Source organism: Mustela putorius, unplaced genomic scaffold (assembly GCF_011764305.1).
Source record: "Mustela putorius furo isolate JIRA1106 unplaced genomic scaffold, ASM1176430v1.1 tig00537291_pilon_pilon_pilon, whole genome shotgun sequence".
Taxonomy (NCBI): domain Eukaryota; kingdom Metazoa; phylum Chordata; class Mammalia; order Carnivora; family Mustelidae; genus Mustela; species Mustela putorius.
The window spans coordinates 554,761-579,197 of record NW_025422429.1 but is presented as its reverse complement, the minus strand read 5'-3'; the positions used below and the strand labels follow the sequence as shown (position 1 = coordinate 579,197).

Genomic DNA, 24,437 nt, shown 5'->3' with positions numbered 1-24,437 from the left:
CTGTTTAAAAGTCTCTGCACTTAGAACCCCCTTGTTTTCTGGCCTCTCACATCCCCACAGATAACCCAGGAAAATTCGTACTAGGTTGTGACTCCCATCAATTCCTTCTGTGTCAAGAGTACCATACACGTCATCCAGCCATTGATACAAAAGTCTGAATTTCCAGAGAAGGTGAATTATTACCCCAAATTCCCTGCCCTTCCCTATTCAGTATTCAAACACCTCTATGCAAACTAACATTACTTTTTCACATTCTACTTCTAAGAACAGACGCAGACTCTGTATTACGTACTGACACATTCGGTCAAGCTCTAGTCTTTATCACATACATACCTATCGTGGTGCCTTGAGAGTGACCCACATAATACACTTGTTCTTGGCCAGTTTTATTCACAATGAAGTTAATCGAAGCTGGTAGGTCATAATTTGCCATTTCATCAAAACTGGAATCCACAAAAGGAAGGCTTTCATTAAGACGTCACACACAAACACAACTGTACGCAAATGGGAAGGGTGCGGTGGGACAAGTGCCCGAAAGAGGGGCCCCACGGGGAAAAGCAGCACTGAGCACAGGAGACATAAACAGGACTGTGTAGACCCCTCACCACCATCCTCCTCTTTAAAAGCATCAGTTAGTTTTACCCATTCTCGAACGTTTCTGTAAGTGAGGTCCAACGGTAGGCTATGCCCACACTGTTGTGTGGCCACTGGCCATTCATTCTGTAAACACACAGCACTCCATCTGTCCATTCAGTGCTGATGGGACTTGGTAGTTTCGGACCTTCACTATTACAAATGGTGAGACAACACACATGTCGTCGCACATGCCTTGGGAAAAGCTCCTGTTCTTGCATATCCTGTCCTTAGGGAAGCTGTGGTTCGGAAACAAGCCTGAAGGAGTCCACAGCTCTGACTTTCTCTGATACCAGGTACCAAGACCCCACCCTGCACCCATGCACTGGGGGCTGCTTGTCATTAGGAGATGCGCGAGCAGACTGTTACCGCCACGTGCAACACTCCAGGCTCTCTCCCTGCACCCTTGCCTCTGATTCTCCCACCGACCTCATGAGACAGGTGTTTGTTTGCCCCTTTTACAAAAAAGAATACTGACACACAGAAGGCTTGTGCAACAAGTGCAAGGTCACTCGGGGAGTAAGAGGCAGAGCCAGAAGCAACAGAGAGGAGAGGACAATTTCTGGAAACCGAAAACAGTGCGTGTTGATGGAGGAAGGAAGAAGGTCCTAGGACACGATTTATCCAGCTGGTCCCACACAACCTGGAATGCCAAAATAACTAAAAATCCATAAATGAATCTGATTCTTAAAATGCAATTATTTACTGATAATTTACCTGACTGCGATTTACTAAATTTCTCACCAGGTTTAAAACCTTTCACAAGCCATCAGCTTCTCCTCTCCTACAATCTTGAGTTGCCCATCGATCTGCCCCCAACCCCGGAGGTGTCTGTGTTAAGGGTGCTAAAGAAACAGACCTGGTCATCATCAATTCAAACGTACCTGAAAGCCCAGAATTCAGTCTGGGAAGCTGAAAGAGTCTTGTGTTTCCGAGACCAAGTGTTCCCTCTGCTGTTCCCCATCCACACGTCAAAACCAGCGTCTGCCAGAATGAAGCCCAGGCTGCTGTTGGGCAGGTTTGTGATCCAGTTACTAGAGTCTGCCAGAAGGCCGTGCTGCAGGAACACCACTGGCTTAAGACCTGGAAAACAGCCATGTTTGCAGCACCTCACTGTAAGTGAGATCTTGCTGAGCAGATAACTCATAAAAGATCGCAAAGCACATAATGAGACAAAAACAAATCAAAATGTCGAGGTAGCAATGTACTCTCATATAACATCGGTCAAGAGTATCTTTCTAAACAGTGCTGGCAAAGTAGTAGCAAAAACAGACCATTCTGCATAACTAATAACCAGAAGCATTGACTTAACCTAGAAAATTGTTACCATAGGGCGCCTGGGTGGCTCAGTTGGTTAAGCGACTGCCTTTGGCTCAGGTCATGATCCTGGAGTCCCAAGATTGGGAGCACTGGGCTCCCAGCTCCCTGGGGAGTCCGTTTCTCTCTCTGACCTTCTCCCTTCTCCCTTCTCATGCTCTTTCACTCTCTCTCTCTCAAATAAATAAATAAAATCTTTAAAAAAAAATTGTTACTATATTCTTAAAACCTGATGAAATGTTTCTATAATGTATTTGCTCCAGAAATTACATTTCTTACCATGTATCCTAACAAAATAAATCAAAAGACAGGAAAAGATTATACACAGGGGCACTTGGGAGGCTCAGTTGGATGAGCGTCTGCCTTCAGCTCAGGTCATGATCCTAGGGTCCTGGAGTCAGTCTCACCACCAGCTCCCTGCTCAGCCTAGAGTCTGCCTCTCCCTGTCCCTCTGCCCCTCCCCCCACTCATGCTCACTCTCTCAATAAAAAAAAAAATCTTTTTAAAAAAGATTATCACATATTCTTTTATTTACATATGTATTCTTTTATTTACTTTTTACTTTTTATTCTTCTACTCACCTATACGGTGATGTAGTAGAAAAACAAAAAAGAATCAGGAGCCAGAGACTCTTGACCAGAGGTCAGAGACATGACCTCTGCCTGTTTACATTATGTTAAGACCATTTAGTCATTTGTTAAACAAGCATTTACTAAACACCAACTATGTGCCAGGCATTTCCAGAACTGGGGACATGGCCTAGAACAAACACAGGAAGAAAACCATTCCCTGTCCCGGAGCTGTTAGACTGACCACGAGTGTTAGAGACAGACACACCTGGTGTGAACCTGTCCTCTCCAACTTTAGACACGTGCAAAACACTTCAACACCCTCTGAGACTGGTCATCCGCTGTAGCAGGGAAATGTCATGCGCACTTTATAAGGAGTAACGAGCTAGGAGATACGACATGAAAAGTTCTTAGCTAAGTGCCTGATACACAGTAAGAACTCAGTATACATTAGCTCGTTATCGTCACCCAGCCAGCTGAGTCTCCGTTCCATCAATGACTGTCAACAGAAATAAATGAGGTAATGAAGGGACAGACACACAGATCACAAAGTAAGAGCTCCCTTTGCCCTCCACCCGTTAGTTAGGACAGGGAGACGCTGGGGGCTGGGGAAGCTGACTGCTGAGTGGTCAAATAATTCACTGCAGTAATTCAGCCATCGACAACAACAAGGCCTGTGGCAGCCCAGAAAAGTTCATAACCCAGCCTGGAAGGGGAAAAAAAGCAAAGCACAAAGCAACAGACTACTCTCGACAGCAGCTGGACAGTGACGAGTTGCACAATCAAGAAGGGGTGTAGAAATACCACGGAGAAATGGGAAGAAAGATCCATGCGGACAGATGGGAAGTGAACCGACCCATGTTTCCTCCTGTTTCTGTCCTACGATGGATTTGGTAACCAATGGATTGCTTTTCAAGGGACTGTCCCTCTGAAGCCCGTGGGCTCTCCCCACAACCCCAGGAGGCTCCGTCCAAACACTTCACAGCATGAACACCACCCCCAGTCATGCTGTGTGGACGCTGCTCCCCATGTCTATAGAGCAGCAGGACAGCCTGCCAGGCAAAATCATGACTCGTGATTTTGTAATGACATCCAGCAGCCCCCTGCACGGCCGGGCCACGTCTCCACCTTCCCCCAGGGGAGAGAGAATAGAAAGCAAAATCGATCAAGACTGGGGCAGCTTGGTGAGCACACTGTTGTCTTCAGTACCCATTCTGGTGCTACGTGACCAGGACCACCTGGTGAGAGAGTTCCTCAGATGAGGCCCTGGGGGACCCACGGCATCTGAGACTGGCTCAGCGAAGACCGTACTCCAGTGGGGGGATAAGAGTCATCATAGAAAGTTCAGGTACACTTCAGTGATGCAGTAACAGTGACTGAGATTAATTCATCTTGAAATCGTAGTTCATGAGATGTGTTTTAAGGATTGGGGGCTCCTCAGCAGAGCTGTCCTGTGGGGACAGTGACTAGAGGCATGATGGCTCAGGGTAACTGGGCAACGCCATGGGAAGGGCGCCGGGGAGCCCCACGGTGGTGTTCAAAACCCCCTCGGCATGGTAAGACCCTGTCTCTCCTCAACTGTGCTTTGGGGCCGTGCCAGGAGGAATAAGACTTGGTCTCAAAAGACCAGCAAGACAGGCCAATCCAGGCAACCCTCTGGCCACATCTGGGCAAAACAGGCTGCCCAGGGCACAGATGGACAGGACCCCAAAGCACACACCAACAGCCCCCTGCAGCAGCTGGATACCATGCGGGGTCAGGGACCACTGGTAAAGGTCAGGGCCTTGTCTGACCTGGAGACGTGAGGAACGCTGTGCAGACCACACCCTTCCAGTCTGGGCCAGCTTCCTTTCCTTCTAGAACCAAAGAGCCCCACTGGGCTTCCAGCAGCCATGATTCCATCAGACAGACAAAACATTAACAAAGCCCGGCCTGGGGTGGCAAAGTGGTGTGAGAAGGTTAGTGCCTTCCCTCTTACGATCAGTGACTACAGAAGGACACTGCAGACAGGTCTGCCCACACGCCTGTGGCTTCCCTCACCTGCTCCCACCAGGGGAAAGGAAGGAAGGTATCAAGTCATTCCTTCCCTTCCCGCAACCAGGCAAGAACTTAAGCACTTGCTGGACAAGAAGTTTCTCTCCAGGAGTCTCAGTCCTACCGCCATCCATATCTTTCAGTGAATTAGTCATATTCAATTTCTTCTCACCTGGCTGAGAGAAGCAGACTTAGGAGCAACTCGCCATTACTGTGCACTCGTAGGCTCTCAGGACCATGCCGAAAACAGAACAGGGCCCAGCGCCTGAGAGAAGTCAAGTACTGTACCCAAGGTTGAGCGAGAGCTGCTAAAAGGGGGAGATGGGATTCGAACCGGGAGTGTCTGATGCCAGGGTCCATGCTCTTCACCGCTTTGCCATAAAAAGAAGGTTACCAAGAGAGAAGTCATTCTGTAGCATACAGAGGCCCCTGGAGAAGGACAGGCTGAAGAGGGAAACTTATCTGGGAGGCAGCTAGACTGGGTGCTCGGAAGAAAGTAATCTCGGGTGGATGGAGGCACAGAGAAGGAGATAGGGACGCGGTAGCCAGTCTCCCCGGCTCAGGGAGGGTGCCTAAGCCCTGGCCCAGGCCACACACTCCAGCACCTACGGTCTGCTCTGTCTGAGTGACAAACTAACACAATGGGACAAGGGCTGGCTCCTTGGTTGTGCCCCGAGCTGGCCTGTTGGTCTCTAGCTCTGGGAGAGCTGGGGGCTGAGGAGAGGGCCTAGAAGCCCACCCCCCCAGAGAGGGCCAAAAGTCACCTCAATAGCTCAGAGCCGGTGCGAGGAGTGTGCTGCATGACTTGGTCCAAATGTGGGTGGAAGCAAGGAGGGGATTTCAGGCTCTGAAAACAGATGTGCTGAGCCCACAGTCTCGCAGGAGGAAGCAGACTGTGCGTGGGAAAGACCCTCCTGCCTACCAAGGCCCTGGCCTTCTCCACCAGGGCGCTGTGTGGTCAGGCGTCCACTGTGCTCCAACAGGGTGAAATCAGCTGAGTCCAAGAAGCATAAGGACAACAAAATGAGGTCACCAAGGTCAGGTGTTGGCATAAAACAAACCTTGGTTCTCACTAGTTGTGAACGCTTGTAAAATTTACTCAACCTCTTAAAGTCTAAGTGCTACTTTCCAAAGCAGGAATCGTGCCACAGTTGATACACAGTAAAGGTCAACGAATAATAGTCGCTCATAATCATAATAAATACACAAAGGTCATAAAATATTATCAGAACACAAGCACTGTGAAGAAAGATACAATCAAGGGCATCCCTTAGCCAGGATAACATAATCACAGTTACAGCAGGAACATACTAAGTGCAGACTGTGTTAGGCGCCATGCCAAGCACCTTGCATGCATTATCACCAAACAACTGGGTGGTGGGCTAAAATACTGGACCCCCAGATGTGTCCACATCCTAATTCCCAGAACCTGTAACTGTATCAGCTTACATTGTAAAAGGGGCTTTGCAGATGTGATTAAAGATTGTGAGACGGAGCGAGCACCCTGGATTAGCAGGGGTCCTTCTAAGTGGGAGCCAGGAGAGCCAGAGAGAACAAGAGAGAGAAAGACTGGTGGAAGATGCTTTGCTGCTGGCTTTGAAGGTGGGGCATGGGGTCAGAAGCCAAGGCGTGTGGGCAGCTTCACGATGCTGGGAAAAGCAAGAAAACAGATTTTCCCCTAGAACCTCCAGAGGGAATGCAGCCCTACCAGTGTCTTTGTCTTAGGACCTCTGACCTCCAGAACTGTAAGACAATAGAGCTATAGTGTTTTGATCCACAGTATGGCTAAGGAATCTCCCTATAGACAGCAACCCCGAACCAGAACAGACAGGTGGGAGTATGTCTTCGGGCCTAAGGAAGAGAGAGGCTGGGCTCCTTGCTGCTTTGGAAGGAGCCTGCATGACCTAAAACCTTCCAGAATAGCCTAGAAGGTAGGCTACGAGTCACCTATGGGCTCCCCCTACTCCTGCTCCTGTGCCACGGCAGATTAGAGACAGAGGGGCCACGAGGACATGCTTACAGCGCACACACACTGCTGCCGTGTCGCATGGAGGAATGCAGAGTCAGAATCGCCCCTGGTTTCAGAGCCCCTGCAACCATCCACGGGACCGGACAATTGGAGCGAGCTTCTGACCCAGCAAAGTCAGCCCCCAACTGTGCACAAGCCCGAAGTCCGGGGCCAGCACCGACCATCCCTGAGACAGAATTCAGGTCACCAGAGACTTCTGAACCTTCCCCAGCTACTCACGCTAGACTGCAGCCAGCCTTCTAGCATCGGGTTAATTTCAGCGATTACCGATATTTGTCACAATGGCTCCCGATCACGGATCTGGTGCTGCGTTCCACGTGGATTATGCTGTCACAGCAGAGACGCGAACACCCACCCCTGTGCTACCCATAAGGGAACCGATGCCTGCAGGGAGAGGGCGCTTAAGTGACCTACACACTCACCCAAGCTCTTCTCATCCCAAAGTCACTGCTTTAACCCCTACTCCAAAAAACACCCGTGTCGTTAAAGAATAATGTGGCAGGGGAAAGAGGTGTGCTTACAAGTATTCTGTGTGAACCCAGCCACTTCGAAGCAAGCCAAGCACCCTTCTCTAGAACTGGCTGCTTGCCAGACTCACCCGGAGCACTTCAACACCACACGTTTCTGGCCCAGCTCCCGACCTGGGGGACCAGGAACTCCAGGGGCGGAGCCGGCAAGGATGTATTCTCGGCAGGTTCCATCTGCTCTTCTGAGGCAGCCCACGCACAGCTGGGTTCAAGGCGGCTTCATCCAAAGGGAAGCACGGCCGCCCTCAGCTCCACCAGCCTGGCCCCGAGAACACGCTGCCTAAATTGGCCAGAGAGAGGCCAGACCAGGAGATCCCTGGCTGACATGGGACAGGCCCTGGAGGTTGTTGCAGAGCTCCTTCTCCAGGATTATGAAGAGCAGACCTCTGTTTATTCAAAGCAAGGGACAATGGAGTGAATTCCTGCCCTTAACGATGGCTTGAGGCGTTGGCCTCCAAACACAGCCACAAGCCTTGGTCATAATGCTTAGAGTCACTGGAGAGAATGAGGAGGAGGAGCTCATCTCCAAAGCAGGTGTTGCCAGGAATTTCCACGACAGAAGCCATGCACAGGTCACCTACACAGGGCACCTCCCACACCGTGGCTTTATTGGGGCACTGCCAGCATCCCCAGGGCTGCGTGGGTAGGAGCCTGGTCCTAAGCCCGCTGCCCTAGCACCGGCAAGCTCACCACGCCCTACAGCCCTGGTTTCCTCACCTGTAACAGGGATAGAGGTGTGTGTGAACTCACTTCCCCACCAAGGCCCCTCCCCAGGAAGTGCTCAGAAAGCCTGATCGCTCCCATTCTGAGGTCGCCCTGCTGAAGAGGGGTGACCCTCTGCAGGAGGGGACACAACCGTGCTCAGATCTCAGGGCAGGCTGCAAAACCACCCAACCTCCCCCAACCAGCCACAGCCTCCGTGGTCACTGAACAATGTGAGGCCAGAGATCTGGGCCAAGTGAACCCCGGCAGCGTCCCCAGCACCCCATGCGGAGTCCGGCATGTGCTGCTGGCTCAGGGAGACTGTGGAACTAATGCCATAGCGAAGGAATGGGTGAAGTCAAGAAAGAAAGCACACCCCACTGTTCGCACTCTCCGGGGTGCCACCTTATTAGCCTACTGTGTACTCAGAGGGCCCAGGGCCTCTGACCCACTCCCCCCGCCTGACAGATGGAGACTCCGAGCCCAGAGAGAAGCTCTCACCCCAGCGCACACACAGCCGGCACGCCGTGGTGCTGGGAACCAAACTCAGGTGCACACAAAGCTGCCTTTGGGCTCTGTCTGTCCCTCGCCAGGCCACCGCCTGCCTCTGGGGGGCTTCGCGCTGTGGTACCTTGCGTTCACGCAGTCTCACCGTTGGTCGGATGCCGGGAATTACCCAGCTACATCCGAACACTCCGTGAGCAGAAGGAATGGAGAGGCCCAGAGATGCACGTGCGCCACGAGGCAGTGGCCAGGCACGGGGACTCTCAGCCCCAGACACAGTCACTCCTCTCTCACTCCCTCTCCCTTCAGTGCCGTCTGTGTGCAGCCCACAAATCCTGACACAGACATCTTTCTCCTTTTCTTACAGTGTAGACTACATTCCGCATCCACACATTCGGGCTGCTACGACAGAAAACCACAGGCCGCACGGCTTCGGAACAAGAGAAATTCTATCCATGCTTTCGGAGGCTGCGAAGTCCAAGATGGAGGCTCTGGCTGATCTGGTGTCTTCTGGGGACCCCCTCCTGGCTCACAGACAGTTGTCTTTTCACTGTGTCCTCACAAAAGGGGCAGGGGAGCTCCCTGGGGTCTCTTTCCTAGAAGGGCATGAATCCCATTCACCCAGAGTCACTTCCCAGAGGCCCCACCTCTGAACCCCACCACATTGGGTGCTAGAGTTCAACACAGGAATTCAGGGGGATATAAACATTCCATGATCACACCTTCCCTGTCGGAGGTGCTCGCTACTGAGGAAGCAGACAAAGGAGATGACTGGCAAGTGTCTTTTCTTTTCCCATTAAAAACAGAAACTAGAGCTTCAAGTGTACCACACAAGATGTTTTATGGGTCTCCTTGCACCTAATTTTCACAGGACCCCATGAAATATGTGTTATTCTTCCTGGTTAGTAGATGAAGAGGTTAATTATGTAAACTGCCAAGGTCACACACCTGGTTATGGTAGTAGAGCAGGAACATAAACCCCAGGCCGGGGACGCAAACACGCTCCCTCACCGTCTGCACACACACAAGGGGTCCGGCCTCAGATTCCACGCCCAGTGCAGGATGCCCCCACCTGCACCTGTGGCTGGCTCTGAGCTAGCAGGACCGAGTCCTCCACCAGCACGGCTTGGCCATGGATGCCCTGCTCTGCCGCGTCCCAGGAGGGCCCGGCCCCAGAGGAGCTCTAGGAGACACCGAAGCCTTGGCTGCAGTGACGATCAAACATCAGAAGCCGCTTCGGCCTCAAAGAGCTTCCAGACTAGTGAAGTAGAAATCACGTACACCGTCACCTACATAATCTGTCATGACCTATGGTCTTCCTGCCCTCGGTGCTGGGAAGGACATACCCAGGGAGCCACGAGAACGAGTGCCTGGGGAGTGCTCCCTGAAGAAGTGACCAAGAGGCTGAGGAGGGTGGGGATTGAGAACTGGTAGGTGAGACCAGTTAACCGGGAGCAAGACGGGGAGGGTACAGGAGAGCAAGATGCTAAAAGGACACTCTCTTCCCCTTCTAGCCTGACCCTCTGCTCCTGTCCCAACCAGCACAGGGGAGGAGATAGCTGGAGGTCTCACTGGCTCATGCCGCTCTGGGAGGCAAAGGTATGAACGGAATCCACTACCTGGCGAGCCATCAGAGCCAAGCACAGCTCGATGGGAGTTCAGTTGGTCAGAGTCCACAAGCCAGGGCACCCAGTCATGACCCTACATCTGGCCAGTGTTGCTGGGAGGCAAGGAATTACGTGTCGGCCCACCCAGGGCTCTGGGAAGTCTGTTGGAACACAGTATTTACTCAGAGAGACGTTTCCTTCAGGAACTACATAGAAGAGAAGAACAGAAAATCCATAAATAGTCAGAATCCTGTAACAATCAAAGGAGAATACAAGTCAATGGCCTTTCTGTCCAAAGATCTAATTCATAAGCCAGACCGTGAATTTTCAGTTATGACCTAAAGAGCTCAAGGGGCAAATCGTCTTTAGGGTGTCTTTGCAAGGTGAAGTTCAAACTGCCTGAAGATGATTACTCATGTCCCAGAACACCATTTCACTCATTAGGCCACCAGATACCTACCATAGATCCTATCAGACTTCGTATGTATCATATCTGCATGTATGCATGCATGTATGTATATCCACAATATGATATAAATAACCCACTGTAGATGCTTTGACAATTTTTATGAACAATACATTTCCCAGTTAGGCAAGAAGTCTGCCTTGTTGTAGTCGCTGTTCTATTTTAGGCAAGACAATATGCATTTCCTTGTTTTACTTAACTAAAATAAAAATCTAATTATCATGGGATCAACTTGCTCAATACTTGTTACATAAGGTCGCATCCTCTAGTCCAAAGAACACTGGCTCTGGGGTTAGACTGGCTGGGCTACTATTCTTTGCCTTAAAGCCAAAGTCTTTCTCTCTCACACAGTAAAACGAGGGTGTTCATTTAGCACACAGGCTCCAGAACCCAAGGACTATACCTTGGAATGCATAAGGAGGTATGTTAAAAATGCAAAACTCTCCGAACCCTCGGCTCACATGGGGCCTTGCAATCCTTCTAGTGCCACTAACATCCCATGACTTTCTGGAATAAGGCTGAGCATGTGAAAAGAGTACCACTTCCCTATTAAGGATGAATTTCTGAATTTCAATTCCCTTTTGGAGTCAGTACAGAGCGGGGGTAACTCAACACTTGACAGACGTTGGCGTAACCCCGAGAAGCACACACACAGGTTCCACGGGCCGCTAAGAGCTTTCTGAAGAGGTGTTCCAAGCTGACCAGTTGGCAGGGGTCTGACCAGACAGTCAAATGATCGTCTAAATCAGCGTATCCTTTACCGGATCCATACACACTCTACACACGTAGGGAATACATGTGTGTGCATAGGGTTTGGTGCCATTTCGCCCGAGAGATGGTGCTTGCTTTCATGCCATTAAGAACCCCGATTCTGAACTCTCTCAGTCAGCCTAGTCAGGCAGAGGGCACGGAGCTGCCAACTGTGCTGAGGGACACGTAGATGACAGACTGAGAGGAAGGACAGAAGTGAGACCCTCCCAAGGCAGAAGAAGGAAAGCGCGTCCAGAGCGGTGTTAGTGAGGGTCTGGGGAGTTCAGAGGAACAACGTCTCCTTCCCGCTCAAGCAATCCAGGAGAGCCGCCAGTTAGGGTGGACCTGGTGGGAGGGAAAGAACGGTTTTTATGAGGGTGGTGGGCAGGGTGCGCGGCATCCGAGAGGCAGCTGTCGTCCGCTGAAGTCCAGGCGGCTCTGCAGAGCGGGAACGCCTCACTCGGATTTCCGAGTGCCCGAGACTCACTCTTTGAGACTCACTCCTACAGCAGACACGACTTCAGGTACTCGTAGCTGGGCTGACGTGTCAGCTTAAACCCGGACAGACCATAAGTGATGAAGGCTCTGTCGCTAATGAGTCCACCCGGCTGGCCACCGACAGGCCTGAGGTCTCCTCTGCCACGAGCAGACACAGACCCTGCCCATCCCCAGGGGAGCCTCAGGGTTCTGTGGTGCAAACGGTCCAGACAACGGAGAAACAGAAGGTTCAGTAAAGGAAGGTCACTTCGTGTGTGAGGGCCCTGAGGATGGCTGAGTGGTCCTACCCTATAACGACCTCTGGGCTCGAAGAAGCTTCCTCTTGCAAAACTACAGAAGACTGAGGAGACCGGGGAGAGGAGGAGGAACCACGTGGCCAAACCCTGGGACCATAAAGGCCAAAGGTGATCTCTAAGTGAGGTGCTCAGTACGATCCGAGGACCAGGGCGACAGCCTCGAAGACACTACCCCACGGCTTCAACTCAGGTCGCGCCGCATCGCCGGAGAGCACAGAAATGGAGAAAACTACTGAAAAGGGGTAAGTCTCCCCAGTAAATAAGGAAACAGTTCAAGGTACCCTGCAATGCCCTGTAACCAGCAGAGATGCAGGGCATCATATGTGGGTGTAGCAAAAGCATTAGTGTCTTAAAGAACAATTTTTGTGTTGAAATTCTTCCCTTTTCTGATACACGGCAAACCTCCAAAACGAAAGTGGCTGAAGCCTCCTCTCCGGGGTGGTGAGCTGACTCCGCGCGTCTGGTGAAATGGTCCCGAGTGCGCAAGCCGGGCGGCGGCCCTGCCGAGTGCGCGTGCGCAGAGAGGCACTGGGGCCGCGTGACCCACGACCCGGCGCGGCCGAGCGAGGACCCAGGGGCTGCTCGAGGCCCCGAGGCGAGACCGATTCTGCAGCGTCCAGGGCAGGATCACTGGGAGGACTACGGTGTTCTTAGGAAAGGAGGAAGTCAGGGGAGGAGCACGAACGAGAGGAGGAGCTCCACGTTGGGTGTCAGGGACTCTTGGGAATTCTTTTTGTCTGTTCAGCTTCCGTGAGCCAAAGTAACAGCGCTGACAAGGAGACCTCCGCAGGGCACAGGGAGCAGGTGGGGACCTCTCGTGGCCACCAGAGTCAGAGAGCTTTCTGCCTGTGCTCCGCATTCTGGAGACCAAGGGTATCCCCGACCCAGCAGCGTGCATGCCTGCCAATGACAACAACAGAGGAGGGACTAGAAACCATAGAACCAGAGGGACCAAGACTAAAAGGGACCTTGGGGATCATCCCAGCCAATCAACCTTGCTACAGGTGAAGATCCCAAGACACACAGAGGCGAAATCACGTGGGCGTCGGTGGCCGCGGAGGCAGATCTCACGTTGAGCCCTCTTGGTTCCTTCCTGCCACCGGGAGCACATCCAGACTCGGGCTCACTTCCCCCACCTTGGGGAGCACAGTGCTTCCCCTGCAGGAGTACAGACGTTTGTCCCCACGTACGTTTGGCAGGCGGCATCCTCTGCTCTAACCGTTGGGAGAGAGAAGCCTGGGGACTGGGATGGGGGTGGTGTTCTCTAAGCATGTTTTTACCAAACTTTTTTTTTTTTTTAAGATTTTATGTATTTATTTGACAGAGAGAGACACAGCAAGAGAGGGAACACAAGCAGGGCTTCTTTTAACAGTGACTCACGTTACTAATTCTATGAGCCAATGAACCACTTTTAAGAAAAATGACATCTGTACATATTCTTCTATATATAGAATCTGAAATCAAAGATAATCTCCCCCCCCCCTTTTTTTTTTACTAAAAAAAAGGGAAGATCAGATGTTCACACTGGAATAAAGTATACATTATATGTGTTTGAGTAGGAAAAAAAGATAGAAGCCCTCACTACAGCTCACTACTCATTTTTACAACACTCAAGAAGGAGCTTAATAACATATGTGAAACCATAAACATCTCAAGAATGAGGAAGGAAATTTCAAGAAGAGCACTGGTTATCTCAGCTTCTTCAGCATTATGAAATGCCTTCTTATAGTCAGAATTTTTTGGAGAAAAAATAGACAAAGCAGACTATATTAAGAAAAAAAAAGAATAGGGGTCCCTGGATGGCTCAGTGGGTTAAGTGTCTGCCTTCAGCTCAGGTCATGATTTCAGGTTCCTTGGATCAAGTCCTGTGTCGTGCTTTCTGCTTCAGCAGGGAGCCTGCTTCTCCCTCTCTCTCTGCCTGCCTCTCTGTCTACTTGTGATCTCTGTCTGTCAAATAAATAAATAAAATCTTAAAAAAAAATAAAGAATAACACTACAAAGCTCATGTTAACCATAGGCTTTTAGTTTGCTTTGAATAATAATTAGAGAAGAAATTGAGGCAAAAAGGCCCTTCTGCTCACATACAATGTTAGTTGAAGAACAGCTCGTCATCAAATTTCCTTCATGTCCATCTCAGTTTTCCAAGGAAAAGCTCCAGAAAGAGCAAATGGTAAAGAATAAGGTAAGTCTGGAAAGATGATTGAATGGGGATGAGATCCTTATTCGGACATATGTTTAACAATTTCAAGTAGTCTGTCTAGAAATTCATTAATCTGAACTGGAAACTGCAGTTTTGCTATGGGAAGATAAATGCACATCTCCAAAGCTTTACGAACTTTCATATATTGCTAGCGAGGTGAGAGCAACTACTAGAACAAGACCACGTGGAAAGCAATTTACCAGTATCTATCAAAATCACAAATGTAAACAACATCCTCTGGCTCAAAAATTTCATTTCTGGAAGTGGATCTTATAAACAAACTTGTACCCATACAAGGTAATTTTCAGCAGCAAGATCTGTCTTCTACCAGAAGACTATAAACAGCCCAAATGCCCATCCCTAGGATCTCTGTTAAATAAGTCACGGTACAACTTGTGCGACAGAACACCCTGTGTCTGCAGAACTGAACGGTGAAGTCTTCTATGTACTATATGGAAAGATCTCCAAAATATTAAGTAAAAAATTCAATGAACAAAAGAATATGCATTATACTCCAGCTTTTGCATTAAAACGGAAGCAGGGGAAAAGAATCACTATGTTTATATTTGTTTCTAAAGAAATTCAAGAGATTTTAGAAGGATGCACACAGACCCGGGGAGGTGAACAGCGAGATAGGGGGGAAGATTTCACCGTACGGCTTTTTATTTCCTTTAAAGTTTTGAACCATGTGAATACCTTGCCTATTCAATCGATTAATTTTCAACCACCAAAAGCTATCTCCTTAATGCTCAAAACATTTCAGGAATAAGATGCTTTCTTATAACAAAGAAAGTGATTTCAGCATATCCTCAAATAAAACTGACCTCTGAATCCTTAAGCAAAACCTGAACTAAGACAACTAGTCCTTGGTTCTTTCCAAGAAGTATTTTTATAGACCTTGCGTACGTGTGACACTTTTAGTACTTTGGCCTAAAAAAGAACCCCATTTCAATGCTTCCAGGTTAAATCTCAACCTGGTCACAGACATGAAAACCAGCCAAATTCCAGCCACACCGGTACTTCTCCGAGTGTGCCTGCCTCACCACGGAAACACCCATACCTTTGGCAGAATTGTTCTTTCTCCCATGAGGGATACGGTGAAGGCAAAGAATATATCCGTCTTCTGTCTCGATGAAGTGCTCCTCACTAGGGAAACCCCAGTGAATGATAATTTCACTCTATGGAGAGAAAGAATATTGGAAAATCTCTGGACAGAATGGGACAAGTTCTTCCCACATTAGCAGGCAAAGAAGACAAGATGTCAGCAGACATTCTCCAGGCTTTAAGAAAAGTTGTTACTGAAATTTTAGTGTGCTCCGTCAAGCAGCACATTCCATCCAAGAATAAATCCCCACCTGTTTTATCCGTCTGTCCCACTGACAGGCGTGTGCTTACCCTTGGTTTCGACATTCAAGCATGTTAGACACCAAATGTGTCTGATTTCACCACTGCTTTGGGCCTCTCTGTTTCCATCCTGGCTTCACAAATAAACACAGTTCTTTCTTTCTTTATTTTCTAAATATGCCAGCTATCACAATCTACCACTATCTTCATTTTAAGAGGTCCTGTCCTGGGAAACAGAGCATAGCACTAATCCATTTTCATCAATGAACTAATAAGCAAATGCTAACAGAGGACACTACTAGAATGCACAATGGCAAGGAAGAGCTGAAGAATGAGAAGAGAAGAGAAACAGGAAAGTATGATCAAAATCACTTCTCCAGTCCAAGGAGCAAGGGTTAATCGGGAGTTCGGTGGGATATGGAGAATTCGATTATCTAGATTTAATGTAAGTGAATGCTCACTATCCTCTCTAGCCCAAGTATTTGGAAGAATTTAATTGTATCATTCTTATAGTTTAAAAAAAAAAAAAAAAAAAAACTTCAAAGGAGGGGGAGGAATAAAAGAAAAAAATTGGGGACGAGAAGTAAACCTTGACCTTAAGACCCTGATTAAATTCTCGACTCACTATGGATTTATCTGCCTCTAAGAGGGGCTTGATTCTTCAGTGGGGCCACTGCCATCATCTGCTTCAAAGTAGCTATTTTGGGGGCATCTGGGTGCTCAGTTAGTTAAGTGCCCAACTCTTGATTTCAGTTCAGGTCATGACCTCAGGGTGGGGAGATCGAGGCCAGCATCCGGCTCCTCACCGGGCGTGGAATCTGCTTAAGATTCTTTCTCTCCCTCTCCCTGTGCTCCTCCCCACCATGCTCACTTTCTCACTCTCTCTCTAAAGGAAGTAACAATTCTAAAAAATAGTTACTTTCTTTAGTCATTTGCATTTTCCCAATATTTTATGCCTAAACGAGGTATTTCCCGGTTTTATAGTTTACCTACGATTAGTAACTTTGAAATTACTCAACAATTACTCAACAAATTATATTGTTTATTGGTTCTAACAAAAAAAATTTTCAGATTATTTTGGTTTTTGTATCGAACTGTATTCCCTGGACATTGCTATCACACTCCTTGTTCAAGGTATTATAAAAGCAGCAGTTGGTAGTAACACTCTTGGCAAGTCTTGCTACATTTTTATCATTCTTTCAACAAATTCAGTTAACTTAAAAATGAAATGAACTTATAAAATTTTCTTTTCCTGCATTAAGAAATATGTAGTTTTAACAGTTAAGTGCAGTTCATAAAAAACACATTACCATTGTGTATATATACCACATCTTCTTTATCCATTCATCTGTTGATGGACATCTAGGTTCTTTCCATAGTTTGGCTATTGTGGACATTGCTGCTATAAACATTCAGGTGCACGTGCCCCTTCGGATCACTACGTTTGTATCCTTAGGGTAAATACCCAGTAGTGCAATTGCTGGGTCATAGGGCAGTTCTATTTTCAACATTTTGAGGAACCTCCATGCTGTTTTCCAGAGTGGTTGCACCAGCTTGCATTCCCACCAACAGTGTAGGAGGGTTCCCCTTCTCCACATCCTCGCAATGGAATACTATGCAGCCATCAAAAGAAATGAAATTTTGCCATTTGCAACAACGTGGATGGAACTACAGCATATCATGCTTAGCGAAATAAGTCAAGTGGAGAAAGACAACTATCATATGATCTCCCTGATATGAGGAAGTGGTGATGCAACATGGGGGCTTAAGTGGGTAGGAGAAGAATAAATGAAACAAGATGGGATTGGGAGGGAGACAAACCATAAGTAACTCTTAATCTCACAAAACAAACTGAGAGTTGCTGGGGGGAGGGGGGTTGGGAGAAGGGGGGTGGGGTTATGGACATTGGGGAGGGTATGTGCTTTGGTGAGTGCTGTGAAATGTATACACCTGGCGATTCACAGACCTGTACCCCTAGGGATAAAAATATATCATATGTTTATAAAAAATAAAAAATTTAAAAATTAAAAAAATACACATTACCTGGGGGTAAGTCAGCAAACTGAATCTAAGATTCAGAGAACGTGAAAAGTGCAATACTATATAAAGAGATTAGTTTGTGGCTTCATGTAACCCACGTAATAGAGTTGCAAAAAATCCTCGACATCTGTCACAGAAGCATTTTAAAGACTTTATTTATTTATCTGACAGAGACAGAGAGATCACAAGTAGGCAAAGAGGCAGGCAGAGAGAAAGGACAGGAAGCAGGCTCCCCACTGAGAAGAGAGCCCAAGACACACACACGGGGCTTGATCCCAGTACCCTGAGATCATGACCTGAGCCGAGGGCAGAGGCCTTAACCCACTGAGCCACCCAGGCGCCCCATCACAGAAGCATTTTAAAAGCATCCTTGAGACTTTGAGAAACTTACCACATTCATATTTGTCTCCGGATCCAGATCCAGACTGTCTCCGGACACCTCAGAACGCAGGGTCCCAAGGACCAAACAGACCACCAATCCCAGGAGCTGCATTTTCCTTCTGTAGAAAATAGCCTAGTGTTATTTGGTCTGAATTTCACTACACAGATGATGTTGGTATATGAATGCTCCCATAAAAAGTTCTGAACCAGGTTTAGGGCAAGTAAACCTCAGGTCATGGGCAAATAGGAAACAGAGGACTCCAGCCACATCAGAAACAAACAAACAAAAAAGTTATTCTTTTACTAGGAAATGCCCCCACTTGCCACCACCAGTTTTCATGTGACCTCTGGAGCCCAGCATACCCACTAACCCTCTCACCATGAGGTTCACCAAACTGTTCTGGAGAAAAAATGGAGAAGAGGACTTAGAAGACAATAGCCTGAAGAAAAGAGGAAGATCCACAAAATTCCAGATCCTGTGAGCCACCCACCTTTTCCCCTCTCACTGCGATTTAAACACTTTTAAGTTCTCATTTTTAAGCTGAGTATTAGTTCTTGCCTCCCACTGTCTATTTCTGTTCTTGTCCAGAATTACACATCAGGATTCATATTTGTCACCTAAATATTAGACTAAGTGAAGTAAGCCAGACTGAGAAGACAAATGCCATATGATTCCATATGTATGTGCGATCTAAAAAATGAATAAACAGGGGCGCCTGGGTGGCTCAGTGGGTGAAGCCTCTGCCTTCTGCTCAGGTCATGATCTCAGGGTCCTGGGATTGAGCCCCACATCAGGCTGTCTGCTCAGCAAGGATCCTGCTTTCCCCTCTCTCTCTGCCTGCCTCTCTGCCTACTTGTGATCTCTCTCTCTGTCAAATAAATAAATAAAATATTTTTTAAAAATAAAAAATAATAAAAAATTAAAAATTAATACATAAACAAAAAGCAGAAACAAACCCATAAATACAGACAACTGATGGCTGCCAGAGGGAAGTAAGTAGGGGAAAGGGCAAAATGGGTGAAGGGGAGTGGGAGGTACAGGCTTCCAGTTGTGAAATGAGTAAGTCACAGGGATGAAAGGCACAGCATAGGGAATAGAGTCAATGGTGTTGGAACAGAGGGTAGCTACACTTGTGGGGAACACAAGATAATACACAAAGACGTTGAACCACTATGTTGCACACTTGAAACTATCATAACATGTGTCAACTGTATTTCAGTTAAAAAAGAGTAATAATAAATTTTTTAAATAAATAAAACAAATAAATATGTCATCCAAGGAAAAGAGTGAAATGAAAGAGAGACTGAAAGAGAAACAAGATAGAAGACCACCCATTTCCCCTTCTGAGACCCTCCAACCACCAACAAAGATGATCTAGCTTCCACAAGTGATGTGCAAAATCACAGCACAGCACAGACCTTGGGGCTGAATGTTAAAGGCAAAGCAAAGTGAGTCTCCCAAGGAATCTGGATGGTTAGAGGCAAGACTGGAGCTACAGCACAGGCATCCTGCATTCTTGAAAAATATAATCACTTAAAAAAAGATACATGCATGTATACCCATACAAAGACTTGTATAAAAATGTTTATAACAGGTTTGTGTGTAATAAACAAAAACTGGAAAAACCTGAATACCCCAAGTGGGCAAATGGAGAGATATATATAGATATATATATATCTATATATATCTCAGAAATAAAAAGGAATGAACACACAATAACATGGATGAATATTAAAATAATTACAGTGAATGAAAGCCAGACCCCCCAACAAAAGAATAAAATATAGGATTCCATTTATATAATACTCTGGAAAATGCAACCTAATCTCTATGGACAGTAAAGCAGATCCCTGGCTGCCTAAGAAAAAGGGCAAGAGGAAAGGATTACAAGAGGATATGCACAATGAATCTTTTGAGAGTGATGGACAGGTTCACTATATGGAAAGTATCGATGGTTTCGTGGGAGTATACAGACATCAAAATTTATACAAGTTTTCATTTAATATAAGTCTTGTTCTTGTATGTCAATACAATACGGCTGCTTTTCAGACTTGTGCCTGAGTATTCCACAAATCTTAAGAGATAGGTTCTCAGGAGATTACCATAGTGAATTCTGCCAGTGCAAGTCCCTTGGGCTTCTCCAAAGCCATGAGGAACCCTGAACATGTAGGCAGAAAGGAATGTAACCTTGACCTGCACTGTCAAAGCCAGCTCCCCTGGCCTTTGCTCACAAGCTTTTATCTCTCCGTGGTGGTTGGGGAGGGCTGTATACTCCCAGCCTGCCTTTTATCATAATTCAACCACCCCAGAGTCCTTTTTTACTAGGAAACAGGGAGTGGATTGACAAGGGAAAAAGAAAGGTGGTGCCCAAATTTAAAACAAAGAATCTTCCGGCAGCAGATGCTTCTCACTGGGTACGGATCCCACAGCACCTGGACCAGCTGTCTGCAGAGAAGCTCCAAGAGACTAGTAGCAGAAGATCCTTACCCACATATGTCACCCTGTTCATGTTTCCTTCCAACCAACTAGTCAAGTGATTCTCGGAAGGATGATGACTGAGAAGTGTACACGGAGAAAAAGCCCCGTTCCGGGCTGGAGTCTGGTTTTCTGGGCTCTCTTAGCCACTTCTAGCTCAGTTCTCCCTACAGTGTAACAATGCAAGAAGGTGCTGCGCTGGCTCTCCTTTCGCCCCAGCCTGAGGGCAGAGCAGGAGTCTGACTCAGCTTTGCATCCTTAAGGATCTCTAGAGGAGCCCTCACCTAGGAGATGCACGGGACAGATTTTGAAAAATGAGACAGGAGTCGGTCCAAAAGTTGGGTGGTTGAAGAAAAGCAAAGCCCCAAAGCAGTCTCCCATTTTGCTTCCTAGTAATGAGTGTCAACACCACCAACAATAATTGGGGCTCCCAGGAAACTCTCCTACGCTCCAGACACCCGGCAGCACTTCCGACCTATGTTAACTCCCGTGGCATACCGGTGCAATACCGTTAAAGCCTTGTTCCGCGAAGCTGAGCTCACCCAGGTCGAGCACGGGAAGCCAACTGGTAAGGGGGAGCTTAACCAGGGGAAGAAGGTGGCTGGGAATTAGGAATCCCAGAGGTCACCGCGATCCAAGGGCTCTGGGCGGCTTCGCGGATCGGCGACCGCTCCCGTCCAGGAAATCAGAGAGCTCTCACGGAAGGAAGGGCAACTTCGGGGAGCCCCGCGAAACCTGGACCACGCGGCCCGCAGGAGAGGCGCCCGCAGGTGCTCCAGGCGGGTTCCGTCAGGAACGAGCGCAGCCGAGCGCAGGGGGTCCCGCCCGGACGCAGAGGCTCGGGCGTGGGGGGCTGGGGGGGGGCGCGGAGGGCCGAGCTGTTGTACCCGCACCCAGCGGCGCAGTCCGGCGACACTCACCCGCACCGGTCCTCCCGGGCCACTGTGCAGAGCCGCAGTGCCCGCTATTTGAGCTGGACACCTGCAGGGGCGGGGACCGTCGGACGCGGGGGCAGGTGCCCCTCCCGGCTCAGGCTGCGTGCGCCGCCAATCGGCACTGCGGGCCACCGGGAAGTGTCGCCGAGACCCCGCCCTACCCAGCGCCTCCACGGAGCATGCGCCGTGGGCGGGCCCCGGCGGGGCTGAGGCTCCCTCTCCCTGCAGAGCTGATCCCCAGGGGCACCTGCTCGCTGTTGCTGAGGCGTTCTCCCGCATGATCCGCATCCTCTGCACCTGGCATAGAGCTCTGGGCTCTGTAAGTGAAAAGAAATTCTGTGTTCGTATAAAGCGCTTAGCGTTGTGCCTGATGCAAAGCGATCTTGATATACATTTTATTTTTATTTCTAAAATACCCAGTATTAAGAGACTGGGGCTATAGCAGCCAACCAATGTCCCTGTTCTGCTTACATTCCAGTGGGAACAGGCACACCATGAACAAATATATAACATAAAGTCGTAGAAAGTGCTGTGAAGTACGATGAAACAGTAAAGGGACAATGAAGGAGGGCATTGTGTTATGAGTGAGGTAATCAGAAAAGGACTCTGATGAACACAAACAGGAAGCTGATTGAGAACCACGTGGATACTGGAGAAAGACCATTCTGGGGTGAGAAAAGTAGCATGTGCAAAGGCCCCAAAGCAGGAATGTCCTGGTAGGTTTTAGGAAGACCAGTGAGGTTGGTGTCACTAGAACAGAATGTGATGGTGGAGAGTACTAGAACATGAAATCCTGGAGGTACTTGGGTGCTTTGGAGGGGCAATTGTACAGACTTTGCTTTCTCTTCTGACCAAGAAGCCGGTGAGAGGTTTTCAACAGAAAGACAACATTCTCTGGTTTACAGTTTAGAAAGATCACTCTGTCTGCTAGGATCAACTAGGGAAGCAGGGAGACAAGTTGCAAGTCTACTGCAATAGTCCAAGCGAGAGTTAATGATGGCTTAGAATGGGGCAGTGAGAGCAGTGGAGGTGAAGACAAATACTCGAATTCAAATGAAGAAAGCATCAAGAAGAGCAGCTTGGGAGGGGAATCAAGAGTTGGTTTTAGATGTGTTTATTTTGAGATACTCGTTAGGGAGCTGTCTAGCTAAGGCCCTGTCAGCAGACAGAACCCACTGTATTCCAAACAGGGAATGGCTGCACAGGTGGCAGAATTGTTGGGAAGCCAAATAGGATGTAGGCAAACCCCAAAGAGAGCCAGCAACAGCAGGAAGGGCAGAGGTGGTGTTAGGGGAAGAGAGGGTCACCAGACACCAGAGGTGGTTGTGTTGTGTTGAGCAGCCTCTTCCAGAGACGCTCCTAAGGCCAAGAGAGGAGGATTAGACATGTTGTGGCCTTTCCTGCCTCCTGCCCTCCCGTGTCCCACCAGTACCTCCTCTGGGTCAATTACAACCTGACTCTGGCTAACAGAGGAGCCTAAGAAATGCAAGCGACAGGGCCCAGACCCCTACACCCTCAATGACACAGAGCAGAGGATGGGTAGGGAATGGATCTAGAGACAAAATGGCAAAGATCAGCGCTGGCACATACACAGCTAGTGTTCAAAGTCAAATCCCAGCCTGGAGACAGAGATAGAGCTCAAAGCCCCAAGACTGGGTAAAGTCTCCTGGAAAGAAACATAAGAAACAAAGAACACACACAGAGGAAACTAAATAAAGTGAGCCGTGCAGTTGCCCCAGATAACAGTCTGGGGAGAATTTCAAGGCTGCAGTTCAGGGAGAGGGGAAGGTAGGTTAAAAAAAAAAAAAAAAATTCAGCAGTTTTGGGACACCTAGGTGGCTCAGTCAGTTGGACATCTGCTTTCAGCTCAGGTCAAAAGCCCCGAGTCCTGGGATCCAGCCCCACACCAGGCTCCCAGCTCGGCTGGGAGTTTGTGTCTTCCTCTGTCCCTTCCCTCTGCTCAGGCATTCTCTTTCTCAAATGAATAAATAAAATCTTTTTTTTAAAAAAAATCTGGCAGTTTCTCTGGTGGACTCAGATGAGAATTCATGAAGGCTAAGGCAATCAAGTTTGCAGGGCAGAGGAGTGAGGTGTTAAGAGTTGCAGAGAGAAAGAGCTCTCGGGGTCTGCCGAGGGTTCCCCTCAAGTCTGGCATGGAGAAGTAACTGGAGTTCGCATATGATGAAACTATACTAGACCAGGAGAAAAAACACCTGAAAGGAGCAAATGGGAAAATCTCCCAAGTTTACACAGGATTGGGAATAGTTCAGGTGGCACGGGCCAGAATGGAAAAACCTTGTTAGAGAAAAGGCACAAGGTAAAAGACTCACAAGGATATTATTGCCTTAGCATGAAGCAAAATTATCCCTGAGTAAGACTACTTCAAAGTAGTCTTTGAAAATAGACTGCCAGTTGATTTTCATAAGACAATGCCTTGGGGAAAGAATAATCTTTTTAACAAACAGAGCTGGAGCGATTGGCTAGTTAAATGCAAAATGGTAAACTTCAACCTTATGCAAAAATTAACTCAAAATGGATCATAGATAGACATGCATCTGAAAGCTAAAACTATAGGACTTTCTTGGGGGTGGGGGGAGTGGAAATAAGAGAAAATAATGGATTTGCCAAAAGGATTTCTTAAACAGAACATAAAAAGTGCAGCCCATGAGAGGAAAAATGATTAACAAACTGGACTTCGTCAAAATAATAATAATAAAAAAATTCGTCCTTCAAAAGGCACTTTATAACCGTAATGAGATTCCATTTCATATCCCCAAGGGTGATGATAATTTAAAAAGGTGGATATTAGCACATGTGGATGAGAATGTTGGGACATGAAGGGAACCCAGGGGCCAGGGGGTGGGGGTGGGGGTTAGGGGGACGTGAGATGATACAGCTGCTTTAGATGACAGTCTGCCGTTCCTCAAAAGGTGAAACATACAGTTGCCATATGGCCCAGCACCTCCCCTGCTGTGTATACACCTGAGAGAAATGAAAATTCACATTCACATAAAACAACTCGTACACAAATGTTCACAGGGTTATTATTTGTAAGACCTGAAAAGCAGAGACAGCTCAATGTGAGCTGATGAATTGGATAAATAAAATGCAGTATGTCTGTATTGTGAA

General features: G+C 48.0%; 1 protein-coding gene across 4 annotated transcripts in view; it reads right to left on the bottom strand.

The window, feature by feature from the left end:
• Positions 1-21,449, bottom strand: part of LIPA (lipase A, lysosomal acid type) — a 31,775-nt gene extending 10,326 nt beyond the window's left edge. For 2 of the 4 annotated variants that reach the window (XM_045073844.1, XM_045073845.1), the window contains exons 1-5: positions 18,269-18,294; positions 17,908-18,016; positions 15,193-15,310; positions 1,518-1,716; positions 334-443 (exon numbers count right to left, since the gene is read on the bottom strand). In XM_045073844.1, the coding sequence (XP_044929779.1) occupies positions 334-443; positions 1,518-1,716; positions 15,193-15,310; positions 17,908-18,016; positions 18,269-18,279 (547 nt within the window). In that variant the 5' untranslated portion in view covers positions 18,280-18,294. Of the gene's footprint in view, positions 1-333; positions 444-1,517; positions 1,717-15,192; positions 15,311-17,907; positions 18,017-18,268; positions 18,295-20,915; positions 21,178-21,293 lie in introns of those variants that run through there. The other 2 variants (XM_013050125.2, XM_013050126.2) reach the window with 2 other exon arrangements.
• Between the last annotated feature and the right edge of the window lie 2,988 nt (positions 21,450-24,437).